The 17,713-nt window shown below is 40.4% G+C and overlaps 2 protein-coding genes across 4 annotated transcripts in view; both read right to left on the bottom strand.

Annotated features, from left to right (window-relative positions):
* Positions 1–1,835, bottom strand: part of camsap2b (calmodulin regulated spectrin associated protein family member 2b) — a 34,227-nt gene extending 32,392 nt beyond the window's left edge. The window contains exons 1-2 of one of the 3 annotated variants that reach the window (XM_089008034.1): positions 1,572–1,835; positions 1,278–1,429 (exon numbers count right to left, since the gene is read on the bottom strand). In XM_089008034.1, coding sequence (XP_088864160.1) covers positions 1,278–1,429; positions 1,572–1,621 — 202 coding nt within the window. In that variant the 5' untranslated portion in view covers positions 1,622–1,835. The remainder of the gene's footprint in view (positions 1–1,277; positions 1,430–1,571) is intronic. The other 2 variants (XM_089008032.1, XM_089008033.1) reach the window with 2 other exon arrangements.
* Positions 1,836–3,103: 1,268 nt separating this feature from the next.
* Positions 3,104–6,221, bottom strand: ticam1 (TIR domain containing adaptor molecule 1). Its single transcript, XM_089008035.1, has 2 exons — positions 5,866–6,221; positions 3,104–5,726 (listed from the first exon to the last, which is right to left on the bottom strand). Exon 2 carries the CDS (start codon positions 5,600–5,602, stop codon positions 3,929–3,931), a length of 1,674 nt encoding a protein of 557 aa, XP_088864161.1. The 5' UTR covers positions 5,603–5,726; positions 5,866–6,221; the 3' UTR covers positions 3,104–3,928.
* Between the last annotated feature and the right edge of the window lie 11,492 nt (positions 6,222–17,713).

Below are 17,713 nucleotides of genomic sequence, written 5' to 3'. Positions count from 1 at the left end.
AAAAACCAAACTGAGGCAAAAAGGAGGGTTTCACAGAGTAAGAGTATGGTGTTCTCACATGTTTCCTTCTTTGTCTGTAATGTTCATCTGGCCATCAGTTTCAGATCTCTGGTCGTTAAAGAGGAATCATGTGCAGATGAGTTTAACACCATTTAATGGGAGACATTTAAAATGTGTGCCATTTGATTGTTCTTTTCTCATATTTGTTGCCTATTTAAACAACTCCAGTGGGTACACAGCTGTTTAAAGATTCCACGGGCAGTTCCACAGCCGATGAGCATTTGCTTACATGAGGATTAACACCGCACACCCCCCCCCCAAAAAAAAATAACTAGAAAAATCCACATTAAACTATAAGTCCAGTGACTTCAATACCAACCGTATTCCAATAAAAGTTGACTACCAACTCTTTTAACTACTACATAATACTGTGTCCTCTGAAATCTTAAAATAATTCCATCATTATGGACTCGCTGAATTCAAATATACTACTTTTAAACCCTATGTAAGTAACGTTTATCTATCTACAACAGCGTGTGGTAAGAGCCAAAACAATTACATTTACTTCCTGTGCATGGCAGAAGGTGCAATTACCGGTGCATCTACTTGTTGCCATTTATACATCAGCATAATAGCTTGTTTTAACTAAACAGGTCCAAATTTGACACTGAAGTACTGTATAATTGGGAAGCAACGTGAGATGTCACAAGAGTCTCAAAATGTGAGGTAGGATTTTTCTAACGTAAAAGATTTGCCCTGACTTCATAATGGATACAAATACTGATCTACTCTTGCTAAATATAATCACTGATAAATGCTGAAAACATACAGTATCTATGACAGTTACAATCGTTGTCCATTGTGGAATAATATTTAACAAAACGCAAGTCACAAATGCGTTTCAAGTATGACCATGTCTTACATACAATTCAGCAGGACACTCAAATGGTGTATTCATAAATTGTCAAACATTCATAAATCGGTAATTAATCTTTTTTCAGAGAAGATGATAAGTGCATTTTGGTCTCATTCCTCTGTCAAGACACTCAATTTTGGAAGTGGCCAGCACTTGAAACACAACTTCTCAGTGTGCACAAACGTAACACGTTTTGAATGTGTTCCTTCAAAAAAAAATCTAGATGTAGCAGAAATACTTACATTATTTAGGATGGCTGTTAAATTGTCAAAACGGGTCCATTTCGACCAAAAGAGGACGTAAGGGTTAAAGTATTTTCTGTTTTCCACGGATGGGAAAAGATGAGAGAGGCGCCACCTACCCGAGCCAAAGGCCTTAGCTACCAACCACGTCAAGCTGGAGGAGATCTTCGCCCTGGTGAAGTCATAGTGCTCAAAGCTCCTTATGGCAGGGACGATGAAGGTCCTTCGAACACCGCCGTCGTGCGCCGCATCTCCCATCGTCTCTGCTCCACTGCGGCAGAATCGAGGAGGAACCGAAGCGAGTCAAGCGTAGGAATTCCTCCCGACGGATGACATCGCGTCCGTTGGAACCCAAACGTAGCTTGGGGGAATACAGTTTTCTGATGGTTGAAGGATCACAATTCCAAACTCACATCACTGCCGCGTCGTTCCTCGTGCTGGAGTTGACTTGATATCTCTTCATTCCCAAGCAAGAAACACATTGAAAAAAGCGGGGCTTTCCGTAGAAACTTTCACACTACTGTAATCGTACGTTCGTATCCATATTGGTCATTTCCTCCTTCTTGTCCTGCAGTCGCTCCCTCTTTCCTCGCCGAGTCGTCTCTACGTTTTTTTCTGACCGAACCGAGCCAAGCAGTGAGTGAACTGCGCATGCTCGATCCACCCACCCAGTACTATTATTCATTTCACTCGTGTATCAAAGACTTTGTAGCTGTAGTTTGTTTATTCATACTGTACCCATATTTCCTAAATTCGCCCTTAGAAATAACACTCAACCATATTTGCTTTCAGTATCATCTACTGTAATTGTTTTTGTTCTCTACATATAGTAATGATACTGAAAATACAATTTTAAATTTAAAATATCAGTGCAATATTTGTATGCAGAACTGCAAAGAATGCCATTCTTGTCATTGAAGATAATTAAAGAAATGCATTAAGAAGAGGAAGAAATAAATTCGGCTATTTTTTGAAGATCCCTGTCGCCCCCGTTGGGGAATTCCTGCGTTGTGAAAACAATGTATGTATATCCTTTAAATCCTTCTGCTGGACACGCTATGGTAATAAAATGTCTCTTAATTTGAAATACAGTATACATACTGTATCGAGCTGGATTCTTGAGCGAGATAAATCCAAAAGGTGGCAGTAAAGGACTATTTACATTGCCAAATAAGAAAAAGGCGGAAGTTAAGTTAGCAACAGCAGGCTACTAAGCAAGCGACTATAAAGTTCGTTGTTTTGCGTTCATTCCCTCTCAATTCTTAAAAGAACATTTCGGAAACAAAACTTAAGAGTAAAAATCACATCTGGGTTGCTGTAAACTTCCAAGCTAGAGCTTAATAGGTAAAAACAAGGCAAACCGGAAGTTATAATTATCGTGTAGTCACTGTGTATACGTAGTGATTAGAGACAATTCATTGTCGTTGATTTAGTAAATATAGTGGAAAAGGACATTGCAGGTCTGTATGGATGTGAGTGCGTGAATTTACTTAGATTCCTGTTCTGACATACTTCCTTTTAAATTCATCCTGAAATTTTACCCGATTGCCCTACTTTTTGTAAATAGTGAGTGTTCTCACAAAGCCTGGAAACATTACTCCTAATGAGGGACACAAGGGAATTTTGAAATTTCAAATTAAAAGAAACACTTGAGGGGGTAAGTCCAATGGTTTCAGTCATCGTTCAGTTCACATTAGAACATGGACCAGGCGGTGACCGACTCTCAGACAGAACGTGGTGATGACAAACAAGAATATTAATGGGGAGAACCTTCCACCTGTGCAGCCATATGCACTGATTTTCAAAACGTCCCAATACCTGTACATAAAAAAAAAAAGAATCATAAAACAAGTTGAACAAAAAAATGATGGTAGCCTGTGATCTTAAAGAAATTGATCAATGGGAATTAGAATCACTGGTGTCAAATTTGTAATCAGTCATCCAGCCTATTTGAGTATTTATTGTACTGTTTGGTGGTGCGCTGTCTACCGCACTAAACATGGACCAAAGTAAGCAAAGAGAGTTGTTTCATGAGTCAGTTTCCCTGGATGTGGTCCCAGGAGTAAAATTGATGACAAATTGAAGATGGATAATTGGAAGTTAATAAAATAATCCAGAACAAGCCTTCAAATACATATATCTACCAACCGATTCGGCTATTTCCTGTATAGGATAGTTGTCAATGTTGTAACATTCGCTTTGTTCCAGCTTCATCTGTTGTTAAAGCACTATATAAATCAATATGTTTTGTAAAATTTGTGAAATTGTTCTGCAAATTTCCCCATTGCGGGACGAATAAAGGTATTCTGATTCTGATTCTGATTGATAGATGTTTTTGGAAAGTGGAAGGAATACAAAGTGCCTGTGTAAATCCATTCAAACACGGGAATATAAATGAAAACTCGTCACAACAACCTGGAGCTCAAATTTGAAACCTAAATCTCAGGCAGACATGCTAATTTAGTACCCACTTGTAAGGTCTCCCAAAAATGACAGTAATGTACTGTGAATCCCTATTCTACCAGTAGATGGTAGTCTTCAGCTAAACAGTCATACAGTCTCCTCCTCCATGTAGTGACAATTTGACTGCATTTCCTAGACAGTTTATGTATATAAGCAGCTAGAAATGCAATCATTAACAACGTGGTAATCATATCCAGCTTTTAAAACCTTTTAGTGTTTGGAAAAATGAATCTGTCTATCTAGAAAATAAATATCTGATCTCATTTCAGATATTATGATTTTTTTAAACCTAGATTATACTATCTACTTAATTCCTGTTTTCTCCGACAATGGGATCTCTCTCCTTCACGCCGCAGTAATCCACAGTCATTTGAGAGTCGTTGCCGATCATAACATAGCTAGCATTGTCAATATGAATGCTCGGATGCTGCTGCAAAACTGATGACGTTCTGGAGAGGTCCACTGAGCCCACGAAGTTGAGATTTTCCAGCATCTGTGCTGCTTCACACCCTTGGGGCAGCTGCCTTTGAAGTGTTCTCCGCTCTTCCGACCAAATGCTTCTCTGTCGATTAATTTTTTCTGGCGATAAAGCCTTTTCGATTTTGGCCTTAAAGCTTTTGTTCTCTTCAAGCGAAACGATTGTCTGCAGCACGATAGGCATGCGGTGTCTGGCCAGGCGGTTTTCTTTTGGTAGCAAAGGTATAACAGTGTTGTATTTGTGTTGCTTATTAATGGAGTTAATCAGGGCCGAGTTTGTCTTCACTTCCAACATACGCGTGTTGAAGTTCTGGGTGAGGAGCAGAACGGTAAAAGCGGAGTTGTTGATGGCGTCCTCGATGCACCTTAAGGTGCTCTTACCAGGTACAGCAAAGTCATCGGAGAAAGTTGCACCCTTACTCCCGATAACGCTCTCTAGTTTTTCCTTCATGCTTTCCGCTACCTCGCCATCTTCCGGAGCATGAAGAATGACAAACGAATAAAATGTGACTTCGTCTTCTTCTTCTACACGTTGACATAAATGGGCCCCTAACGAGACAGTTCTTCTGGGGAGAACATGGTTTGCTGAAAATGGCAGTGAACGTTTTGATCCTGTGGTCGGCGTGTTGCTTTGGTTACAAGATTGTTTCATGTTGAACGCCCCGTCCTGATGCTTTCTGCGCTCTGTTCCAGATGCCGCATCCGTCTTTGACTCTTCCAGTCCAGGAGCTTCACTTGACGTGGGCTGTGATTCCACAGATGAAAGGTGAGATGGCTCAAGGGAATTGCTGTCATTTCGGCTGTCAATCGAGGTTTGTTCAGAGCTTCCTGGTGCTTCTGGGGTGACTGTGTCCCCTTCGTACGGGATCGTTGGAGGTAAGCTGATCTCCAGATGTGTGGGATATGATAGCTCAGAGCAGCTTGACTGCAGCGTGGTAGGAAGACTATGAACCAGTGTCGCAATGCTTTCGACCTGGCTGCTTGGTGTATCGTAAGTGCCCGATTTGAGATTTCCCACTGCTAGCTGAGGCCCGCATACATTTTTGGCTTCCTCCGTGAGTTGATCATAGAACAGTTTCTCACAGTTTTCAGTCTTTTGGCTGCTGCTGGAGAGGGCCCTATCGTATGCCAGGTTCCTTAAAAGTTGATCACACATTCCGTGCTCAGACAGAATTTTGTAAACGCGAGCCAGCGCTACCAAACATCCTCCTGTTAAATCCCGATATTCATCGCAGTGCTTTGCAAAGCCTTCTAATTTACACCCACTCTTAGTCCACAGTTCTGCCAGAAGCTTGGCAAGGTCATTCTCCACCAGCATATGGAGTTTGTCCAGGGCTTTTTCCTCCTTATGTAGAATAATCAGACACAAGGCTTCTATGATATTATCTTCAGGAGACTCGCCAAGCTGGAATGTCAAGAAAAGCACTTTCTCCGGTGGGACACTTGCTAATAAGTCATAGACATCCTTCAGGCCGGTCCCTTTACATTGTTCCTCCTGACTCATTTTGAGTTTGCTTTACGAGTTGTCCGTTTCAACAGTTAGCTCTAGAAAATGCAATCCTCCAACATGATGTAGTTTCGTGTTTGGCCTTGAGGGTGGTGCACAGTTTCCAGAAATACGCTTGTCCCTTAAAAAAAGAAGAGATATTTAAAATCTGGCTCCAATGCATCCTACTGCAAAGATTGGAAAAAAAACTTTACAAGACAGAATTATTTGTTTTGCAGAATCATATTAAGTTTATAGCCATAAAACTAATCTATACTCACCGCCATAGAGTTCTTTGAGCAATGATAGAGACGTTAGCCTGTGTCTTCAGCTTAAATCAGGAAGTCACCGTGATTTCCTTGACTTGGCACAGTTAAGACACCCTCCCCCTTTCTCCACCGTAACGTGTTGATTCTTGTTGGAAATCAAACTATTGCAGGTAATCTCTGTATGAGGTGAGGGCTTGATCGCTAAAATGTAAATTTCGGCCCTATGAGTTGAAACCGTCATGTCCTAGTCAGCGTTATGATGTCATAAATGACAAGGTATGGCAGATCACAATGGACAAAAGACCAAAAGCAGGAAGTTGTTTTACATTTGCCCACTTGCTGTATTATCCAAACATGTTCTCTCTTCACTCACAACTTTGCAAACATGGCTGCCTTTTGCTCTTTTGCGTACAATAGGCTCAACAGAGGAATTCTAGCTCGAACCCCCCCCCCCACTCGGCTGAGAGGCCAGTGTATTTATATCCACGGAGGAAACCTCCAACCCTGTATTTATCAGGGGTGGGGACACGCTGGGCAGAGTGCAAACCAACATCAGGTCCCTTCAATTCGGCGCAGACAGAGAGCCTTTTTGTTCTGGCTGCAGACTGATATGTTTGCTGTGTAACCACTTCTGAGACCTTACAGTAATTCTATAGGAGCGGCGGTTTCCCGGCCTCTTGTAAAAACAGCAATTGTGGAGGTGCTATATATGTTCTTAGAATACAGTGTCACTATTCAGTCGAGCTCCAAAGTGCATAACTCTTAAAGCGTAGCTTGACAGGAGCGAAGTCGACATGGATCGGGTCTTTGATAGGCACTCACTTCCATGACAGTCTTACGGCAAACTCAGGATCATCTTCACCGGTTACATAATAGCGTGCCGAACATCCATCTTTATTGAGGTCAGTCGTTTTTAATGAGAGACTAGCTCTCCCCCAGCAGCTGCGTGAGTCACCCCGGCAGTGCATTCGGGTTTACCTCCAAGCGAAACCCCTTGTCAGTTTTGTAAAGTCTAACATTGAGCTCAGTAATTTTAATATGAGGGTGGTGAGGAATACATTCTGACCTTCACTAGTTTTTTTTTTTTTTTTTTTTGTCGTTGTGTCCGGACATTAACCCATTCACCGCAATTCACAAATGTAATCGGGAATTGAAAATATGACATAGAGTGCCATTCCCGAATATGTTCGGGTTTTGTTTTTACATGCTTGGGTGCCGATAAAGCGCTGGCTATTGCCTCTGGCAATGTTTTTTTCCACAGGGGTGTGGGGGCATTTCCTTTTTTCCATGTTCCAACTCTGCTGTTCTGTTCCAACTTCAGCTGTTGTGAAAGCGCTATATAAACCAATATGTATATATTGCATTGTATTTTGGACAGCCACTCTCATTTCAAGCTCATAACTCCAGACCCATATAATTTAAGAATTAACTCTTTTTTTCTGACGAAAGAAGATTTCTAACACTGTATTGAAAATTTATGTAAAACTCAATATTCTGTGCGTCCTGCAATTTGAATGAAAATGACAAAAACCCTGGCACTGGAGTGGATACATTTTTGCACGTCTGGCAAGGAATGAGTTAATTGTCCCTTTTTTTTTACCACTTCTTCCTTCCAGTTAAGTATTTTTTAATGAAATATACAGAAATTAGTCGACAAAACCACCATTCATTTTGGTTAACATTACAATAGTTTACAGTAGACGGTTTAGTTCTGGCAACCTCAAGCTACTCGTAAAAACAAAGCTCAGAAGGCCTGCCTAAAAACCCGATGAAATTGAACCCACAAATTTTCACACGACACTGTGGATACAAATGTGATGCAAAACCTTTTTTTCATGAATTTTGAATGCTCCTTGGAGGACTGAAATGGTTGCTGTTAGAAAAAAAAACATTAAGGATGCATGAGACAAACAGTCTTACAGCTTCCGCTCTTGTTAAAGTTCGATATAAATCAATATGTATTGTATTGTAATAATAATAATAATAATAATAATAATAATAATAATAATAATAATACATTTCACGCATACTTGCGGGCCTGGATTTCATCGCTAGGCCTTCAGTAGTGCTACATCTGAATCAATCCACAGCTGCGAATGTGGTGTGATTTAGTCCACGTTCACTAGAGGATGCCGTTACCCAGGAAATAACCGTGTACCGTTGGTATGAAGAAAAAAACAATTACAGTGATACCTCAGCTTACGAACGCTTTAGCTCACAAACATTTCGCTTTACGAACATTAAATTTGTGAGAAAATAATCTTGGCATACGAACTAGTTTTCGGCATACAACCAAACCACACAGCGTCACGGTGGCTGGCGGACTAGTTTTCGATGGATGAACAACAAACCACACGGTCGAATATCGCCACGGTGGCTGGCGGACTAGTTTTCGTCACTACCTTTCTTTGAGTGCAGTCGTGGTTTGTTATCGAGTGGAGTACTTTTGCTATTATGGGACCGAAAAAGACCCCAACCACAGGCTAGTGTTAAGACGAAGAGCACACAAAACAAAATTAGGATCGAGCAGAGGAAGGAGATAATCGAAAAACACGAACGAGGTGTGCGTTTGTGTCACTTAGCGTCCCAGTACCAGTACGTTAAGTCAACAATTGCTACGTGTGGCTAAGGGAGTTTCTGTGTTGTCCAAGCAACGGTGTCAGGCAATAGAAGAGGTTTAAAAAACTGTTGATTTGGATTAACAAAAAGCAGCAAGCAGGGGACAGTGTGAGTGCGGGTATCATCGCCGATGAAGCACGGCAACTTCACTCGGATATCATCAAAAGGCAACTATAGCAACGACCATCACAAAGGTAAATAAAACGACTTTATTATACTGTACAATTTATTTCTTTAATTGCAATACAATAGCACATTTATTATACATAAAATAAGGTATATTTTGTGTAGTTTTAAGGCTAATTGAGTAGAAAAAATATGTTTTATGGGGACCTGCGAACGGATTATTCTCATTTTTAATGGTTTCTTATGGGAAATAAATGTTTGGCAGAGAAACTTTTCGCCTTACACACACTTTCTGGGCAGCAATTAAGTTCATAAGCTGAGGTATCACTGTACAGACCTACGGGTATTTTATTAACATTTGACAGTTGATTTGTTATGTAGTTTCTATGAATTCTGTGGACTCTCAACAGCATTTGGGAGTAAAAATCGCAGTTTGATTCTTCACAACTTTGAAGTCCAATTTTTTTCTCTGTATTTTATGTATTGATATTTTTGAAAACTACATTTTAGGGTTCCTTACACCGCTCTTTTCTGTGTTATATCAACTTTCGAAGACACATTTGTTTTTACTTCCCATGGACTTGAAGAGCAATTGACTCTCCAAGGTTAAACTTGAAAACAAAATTATAGTCAGGAAACAAACAAACAAAAAATAGAATCCAGTATAATTATGACCATCTCTTTTTATGACTTTCAAGATGCGCTTGCTCGAACATAAAATGCACAGATGTGATGTTTGTGTGCATGGTTACTGGCCGTGGGAGAAAGCCTGGAGGGGGAGTGGGGGAAGAGACAGAGGGGTCATATATAAGAGGCTTTGGGGCAGACAAGTGAAAAGGAGGCCCTTTCTTGGACAGAGACCATGGATTAGGATGAAAGACACAGGAATGGGGGATACTCTCCCTTTTTTTATCTTGCTCATGCACTTGCTACATCTTTCTCCTTTCATTCTGCAGCATAGCCAATCACAAGGATGATACAAAAAAACAATTGAAGTTAATTTAATGTCAACTAGGGTGTATTTGCAGTACTCAAAATGAATGTACGTCCAAACAGATCGGTCATTTCTTTTCGAATTCACTTTGTGAGAGGCCATAAGAGGCCATGAAACGCGCAGCTCTTTTCCCAGCCACGCGCATTCGTCACACATGCTAAGAGAATTTAACACACCCGCATCCAGCGGGCAAATAAATATGCTCTATACCACAGGTGTCAAAGTCAAGGCCCGCGGGCCAAATTTTGCCCGCCACATAATTTTTTTCGGCCCGTGAAAGCAAATCAAACTTGTTAAATTCCATGATGATTGCTAAAATCTGAGCCAAAATTTCATATTTTTGGAGGTCAACCACAATAAAAGTCATTATTCTTGACTTCAGATTTGAAAACGAGTTATTCTTTAATTTGCTGTGTGCTCTATATGTAATATTTGAATGGATTTAAACATTCTAATGGGTTCCCCAAATTCATAACGGCCCTCGAGAGGAAACCATAACTACAATGTGGCCCGCGGCAAAAAATGACTTTGTCACCCCTGCTCTATACGCATGTACATGTGAACACACGCACAACACATGCACTCATTCAGCGAGGCCTCTATTGAAAGACTGACAAAAACACCTGCCCTTCAACTGACACCATTTGCCCCCTAAAAGTTTCCCTAAAAACCCTTTAACATTTCACTTTTTCCCCCCCCACCCTCACATTTATTTGAAAAAAACACAACGCTGTGAATAACTTGAACATTTTTACGCCACACTGCGTTTTTGCTCAGATAAAGGTTATGTATGGGTGAATGCGACTTTCGGATGCCTCCGTGCAAGTCAATTCATGCGTGTGGCGCGAATCAAAGCAAACACAACCGAGGGTTAGTTTATGTTGTTGACAACCGGGGGTCGGCGGATTTGAGCTAATGTGACAGTTAACTAGCATTAATTCAGGAGCAAAAGGTAAATGAAGCGCGCCCGCGGACACGTCATGCTAGCGCGGCGGGGGGATAAGGAAGATGTGTGTACTGTACCACACTGGACTATGCTTGGGTGAGCATGTAGGTCACGCCAACAACAATGCATAATACAGCCGCTGGTGATGGGGGATGGACACACACACACACATACATACACACACATTCGCACAGACAAATTTGCACGCATGCACAGACATTGACGGCGATGGGGCACGGAGCAGTTTATGCTCTTATCAAGAGGCGGGCTTTGATCAGGTTGACAGGAAGAGCACTTGCCCCCCAGAGGAATTAGCCAAGTCTTGCCTCGCAATCCCAGCACACAGACTATCCCGATGCGTCACTCAATGAATATGCTAAATGTATGACTGAACGTATGATTTGTTCCAGTTCAGAATCCCAACTATCACAGGATAACGCTGAACATGTGTGGAAAGGAAAAAAAACTTGCATGGAAGAATTGGATCGTTTTAACTGGTTAAGAGATTTCAACAGCATTTTGACCATGAGCATTGTATTTCTTTATTGGCCAATTATATAGAACACACAAGAAATGTGTCTCCTGTGGAACACGCTGCACTAGTATCATCATAAAATAATGCAAAGAGGCACTATACAGTTATATTTGGGTGACTGTTTAGAGATTTGATGTCGACGGAGGAGGCTGCTGTTTAAATGTCTGCTGGATTTGCTGCGCATGGATTGGTAGCGACTGCCTGAGGGGAGTCGCTGCAAAAAGGTGGTGGGCAGGGTGCGGAAGGTCCAGTAGGATTTTCGGCGCCCTTGTTTTGATTCTTGCAGTGTGCAAGTCCTCGAGAGTGGGTATGGTGTTGCCAATCATTTTTTTCCCGCCGTCCTAACTGTCCATTACGCCACCGTTTCTGCTCAAATCCTGTATGATGAATCCGGTGTTATTTATTAGCCCTTCTGCAGCAGTTTTGTCACAGATTCCCCTTGTAATTCTGGCCAAAGTATGAAAATGGTGATGAAGCTATTGAGATGTCCATCCAGTTGTACAAAAGACATGCTCAATAGTGTTTCTTCGATGAATAAAAACTAGAAAAATGAATGGTCCCAATCTGGCTGCACTTGGCATTTCAAATGGATGCCCATCCCAGAATCTCATGCCCATTTCCTTTTGTCGCTTTTGTCCATCTCCAAACACTGAGGAGGCTCTGGTTGTATCGCAGATGCTTCCAACCAAAGGATGTCAGGCATGAAAGCAATGTGAAATCCATTGCATATTCCTACCCCCTTCCGTTCACCATAATCACCACAATTAGCAGACATCTGCGGTGACTCCAAAGCTGATAGTGTATTCAAGTAATCAAAACAGCTTCACCAACAGCACTGGCTGCGGCTCCCTCTGTGATAGGCCTCATCCCGAAAGGGAAGCGTTGCATGAGAATTTCACTGATTAATTCAGATAGAAGCTTTTTGCTTCTGGCATCCAGCGAAAATGAGACCCAACGGGAGGTTGGCGAGGTGGCGGAATTGGATGGAGGACTAGTTGGTGGTGTGGCATTGGTGAACCGCGTACCGCGTTGTTGATAAGGAGCTCACACTGCGGTTTGCAATTAGGAGAATGAGTCAATTTACAACGATATGAAGATTTTCTGGACCATCGAGTAAACATAAAAACATTTGGAAGCCATATTGCATCCTTAGATGACGGCACAAGAAATTGGAAACCATTGATCATGTTGATATCTCAGTTTACTTTGTGAAGTTATTAACGCATTCACGGCCATACAATGTGCAAAAATGTGTCCACTCCAGTGCCAGGGTTTTTGTCATTGTCACTCGAATTCCAGGACCTACAGAATATTGAGTTTTAGGACTACATAAACACTCAATGCCGCGTTACAGACCTTAAACTCTTTTTTCATCAGTAAAAAATAGTAAATTTCGAAATTATCTGAGCTCGAAATGAGGGTGGCTGTCCAAAATACGATGCAATACATACATATTGGTTGATATTGCACTTTAACAAGAGCTGAAGCTGGAAAAAAGAAAAATGCTGCCCCCTTGTTGAAGGGGAAAAAATTGCCAGAGGCCATGGCCAGCGCTTTATCAGCACCCAAACAAGAAAAAAAATCGGGAATGGTGCTCTATTTCATATTTTCAATTCTCGAATAACTTTGTGAAGGGCAGTGAATGAGTTAAAGAAATATTATTCGAGAATTGAAAATATAACATCGAGCGCCATTCCCGAATTTGTTGAAGTTTTAGTTTTTCCTGCTTGAGTGCCAATAAAGCGTTGGCCAGACATCAGGCAATGTTTTCCCTTCCACAAGGGGGCAGCATTTCCCTTTGTTCCAACTTCAGCTGTTGTTAAAGCGCAATATAAACCAATATATATGTATTGCATTGTATTTTGGACAGCCGTCCTCGTTTCAAGCTCATATTACTCCAGACCCATATAATTTAGTAATTAACTCTTTTTTTCTGATGAAATAAGAGAGTCTAAGGTTTCTTATACTGCATTGAGTGTTTATCTAATCCTAAAACTCAATATTCTGTGGGTCCTGGAATTCGAGTGAAAATGACAAAAACCCTGGCACTGGAGTGGACACATTTTTGCACCTCTGGCAGTGAATGAGTTAATAGGCAATAGAGAGTAATGAGAGGTGACATTTTACAAAAACTTGCATGCAAAGAGATTTAGTGCATTGTGGCTAAGCCAAAAATTAGATGCCTATTTTTCGTCCGCCGTGGTCATCAATGCTGGACATACATGAACAGGCAATTCTTGTGTGTCTTGTACCAACGCCCCCTACTATTCCTGTGTAAACATATTCATACAAAAGCTGCAAACCATCATCTTGAAGTCAATAATAAACTTTATTGGCTGCAATACCAATATACTTTCTGTCAGTGGTTAAGTAGTATTCATCAACAAATCATAACTCTGATGAGGATTTCCACAAAATACATATGGAGCTATTTCTTAAAACCGTTTTTTTTTTTTCACTCCCTCCACTGATAATTTGCATAAATGTTGAGTATCTCCTTGCACATTCTACTGCGGATGACAGCATGTCTGACAGCTCATTACTGGCTCAGCTGGAGATGTCAGTCTTCTAAGGCACAGCGTGTTTAAACCAACACTTGATAAGTTGGTCAGGAAGTGGCATGTTGGACATTTCTGTTAGTATTGAGTTGGGCACGCACGCTGTCGCATGTAATTGCTTGTGAGAGGAGATACACACAATATTAGTCCGTTCAGTGTTAAACATGCACATGGCCGTTTGCCCAAAATATAATTCACTCACGAAATGGTGGATCTGTATTTCTGTTTGACTCAGTATTGTGAATATAAATAGCATGATTTCATTAGAAATTCACTCACTGCATCATATAATACTGTAATACATTTCATTTATAAGCGCCTTTCAAAACTCTCAAGGTTACTTTACAGTCACAGGATAGGTTTTTCTGTGGTTGAGCAGCGGTAGCCACACTCGCCAGCGTTCACTCAACCGGGAAGTTAATAGATAGAAAGCTAGCTAGTCAGCTAGTAGATAGGTAATAGATAGCCAACAGATAGCAGGCTAGATAGCTAGCCACCTAGATAACTCTAACTTTTTGTCATAAGTTTCAGACACTGATAATAATAATAATAATAATAATAATAATAATAATAATAATAATAATAAGAAGAAGAAGAAGAAGAAGAAGAAGAAGAAGAACAAGAACAACAAGAAGAAAAATGACAACAACAAGAAGAACAAGAAGAACAAGAAGGACAAGGACAAGAAGAACAAGAACAAGAACAAGAACAAGAACAAGAACAAGAACAAGAAGAACAAGAACAAGAACAATAAAAACAAGACAAACAAGAAGAACAAGAAGAACAAGAACAAGAAGAACAAGAAGAACAAGAAGGACAAGAAAAACGACAAGGAGAACAAGAAGAACAAGAACAAGAAGAACAAGAAGGACAAGAACAACGACAAGAAGAACAAGAACAAGAAGAACAAGAAGAACAAAAAGAACAAGAAGAACAAGAACAAGAAGAACAAGAAGAACAATGACAACAAGAAGAACAAGAAGAACAAGAAGAACAAGAAGAAGATAATAATAATAATAATAATAATAATAATAATAATAATAATAATAATAATAATAATAATAATAATAATAATAATAATAATAATAATGGCTGCCCGGTAGTCGAGTGGTGAGCAGAGGTTGCCGGTTCGCGTCCCGCTCCGGCCTCCCTGTGTGGAGTTTGCATGCTTTCCCTGGGCCCGCGTGGGTATGGAAAATGGATGGATGAATAATAATAATAAAAATCACCTTGAATAATTTTGGGGGGGGGGGGGTGGAAAAAAATATTTTTCACATTCTAATGAGCCTTTGGGAAATAGGTGATGAAATGATGGCACTTACAATTATCCTTGATTGACTGACCCTTTCGTCTCCTTGGCGATTGTTACGCTGATTGAATGGGTACCGAATGGAAACAAAAAGAGGAAAATCAGACTTTTTTTTTTTTTACTGAGGAAGCTACATTCAACCGCACGATGTGACTTTCATATTGTTAAGATGCTTTGCACGCAACTTCATAATCAGGCCGAAAAGTGAATACTTTGCCCCCTTGTGATCTTATTTAGCAAAGGTCCTATTATCGGATGTCTCAAGGTGGAATTAAGTGCTAACATGGAAAAAAAGGGAAATTCTGCCCCCTTGTGGAAAGGGGAAAAAACATTGCCTGATGTCTGGCCAGCGCTTTATCGGCATCTAAGCATGAAAAAAAAATAAACTAATTTGGGAATGGCGCTCTATGTCATATTTTCAATTCCCGAATAAATTCAGGAATGGCAATGAATGAGCGATTAGAGGCTACTGTCATCTCTAACATACCATATTTTCCAGTGTATAAGGCGAACTGGAGTGTAAGGCGCACCCCCAATGAATGCTGTCTTTTCAAACTTTTTCTATATACAGTGAGACCTCAACTTACGAACTTAATTGGTTCCCAAACAGAGTGTGTAAGGCGAAAAGTGTGTATCTCAAAAAAAATTCCGATATAGGAAACCATTAAAATGGGAATAATCCATTCCCGGGTTTCCATAAAATATACTTTTCAACTAAATAAGCCTTAACACTACACACAACATACCTTATTCTATGTATAATAAATGTGCTGTTGTATTGTAATGAAAGAAATACACTGCATTGTATCATAAAGTCACTTTATTTACATTTGTGATGGTCATTTATGGCTTGATGGAATGGCGTTGGAGGTCGAAGGTCAAAGTGAATTGCTGTTTGGAAAGAGAGGCGCATTACATGACGAATGTAATTAAAGAAATAAACTGTGCTGTAAAATAACGTTTTATTTACCTTTTTGATGGTCGTTGATGGCTTATGGAAGGAGAGTCACCTTCCATAAGGACTGTTGGTAACTTAACCTCTGGTGCTGTTCGGTCGTGTGCTTCCGCCGAAGATCACTCCGCCAGCCGTGGTGGGTGTGTATCATGAAAATAGTGCTTATTATAACGTTTAATTTTCATAAATTTGACGTTTGTAAGACAAAAAGTTTGTAAGTTGAGGTGTTTGTAAGATGAGGTCTCACTGTATAAGGCGCACCGGACTATTTGTTGTGCACTGATTTTCCACCTGTTTCATTAGTGGAGTATAAAAGGACTACCAACACGACCACTCAGTGTTGGGTCATTGTTTGTTTCACGCTGTCAGGTTTGTTTTGTCTTGTCAGGTTTCCTTTTTTTAAGTCATGGTTTTGTTTGTTACTTTGGACTTTTTACTGATGACCTTGTTTTTGATTTCATTCCTGTTTACTCTATTTAACACGATTTGTCAAATACACTATGCTCCTCCCTCCTGTCTGCTGTTTTTTTTTGGGGGGGGGGGGGCAACTACCACCTTGCAAATATATATACAGTAAAGTCTCGTTATATCGATATTCTCAGTAGTCGGAAAAAATATCGATATAACCGGACTATCGATATATCCGATCCTGCGGGCATGTAATTTTCTCCTTGAGTTCATAGAAATAGTATCGTAATAAGCAGTACTATCGATATAACGAGACTTTACTGTATATATTTTCCTGCGATATTGTATGAGGTAATGTCTAGTAAAGTGTGCTGATGTCATCAATTATTACCTGTAAATTGAAGGACAACACGAGCTTGATTAAAATGTGGAATTTGTGCACAACTTTTTTTATGAAGACTGTGACTAAAATAAGAATATTGAGAGCAAAAGAGCTTGAAAGGCTTTTCCTCTCCTTTGGATGTTTGAAAATAGACGGCTGTGGGGAAAAAAATATCTAGTTGCCATAGATCTAAGTGCTTCATTCCCACCCGTTATGCAAATTGTCTGTCAAATCCACACAATCCTCAAATGATACGCCCTTTTTCTTAAGACCCTTTTACCTTTTGAGCACCCCCCCCCCAAAGACGGCCTTATTGCACTCATCGGGGTCAGCTTCCACGTGCTTCCTTGCCCAAAAGGTTTAACACAGGTGATGTTTGCATAGATGGCTTCCATCACCATGGCGACAAGTCAAAAAAGATGGGATGTCTCCTCACACGTAGCCGCTTTGTGCTGCTTCATGAGGCCTGAAGGTTAAAGGTGACAGAACTGTAATCGCCCCTCAACCGTAGATAGATGGAGCTGTTAATTCACAGCATTACAAACGAAAGTTTAAGTTCCTTAAATGGACAGTCCTCGGTCTGCATACCCTCATACAGCTTCAGCACTGAAGTGCAAAGCGGAATATGAAAAAAAAAACTCAGAGCTTTTCCCTCAGCAGTGGATCTGAAGAAGAGAATTAGCCATGCACCATTTCCTCTCTTACTACTGTGCGCACAATTCTGCACTTCAAGCATCATAACAGCCACACACACTTTATATTTTAATGCTTTATGTGTGGCTCTTTTCATTTATTCATATGTGCTAGAGAGGGGGGTCCATCATGCTTTTTTTAAAAGGGCATTTCATTTTGTTTTGCTAGTTTTTATGACTTGTTTCCAGAATGAAGAACATATATTAGATTCACATATGAAAGAATAATTATATACAAGCTATGTGTTATGCTTTTATTTGTGTGAACGTGTATGAAAGGCGAGCCATTGTCTGCACATACACGAGCGCGATAACCGAGTGTCCTCCTTCTCTCCC

This window comes from Hippocampus bargibanti, linkage group LG11, assembly GCF_051943395.1.
Source record: "Hippocampus bargibanti isolate YZ-2025 linkage group LG11, ASM5194339v1, whole genome shotgun sequence".
Classification (NCBI taxonomy): domain Eukaryota; kingdom Metazoa; phylum Chordata; class Actinopteri; order Syngnathiformes; family Syngnathidae; genus Hippocampus; species Hippocampus bargibanti.
Note: the sequence above shows the minus strand (reverse complement) of the source record. Positions and strands in the feature narration are given on the sequence as shown.

Excerpts from the sequence above, each read along its gene's own strand:
- ticam1 (XM_089008035.1), bottom strand. The coding sequence starts at position 5,602 with ATGAGTCAGGAGGAACAATGTAAAGGGACCGGCCTGAAGGATGTCTAT.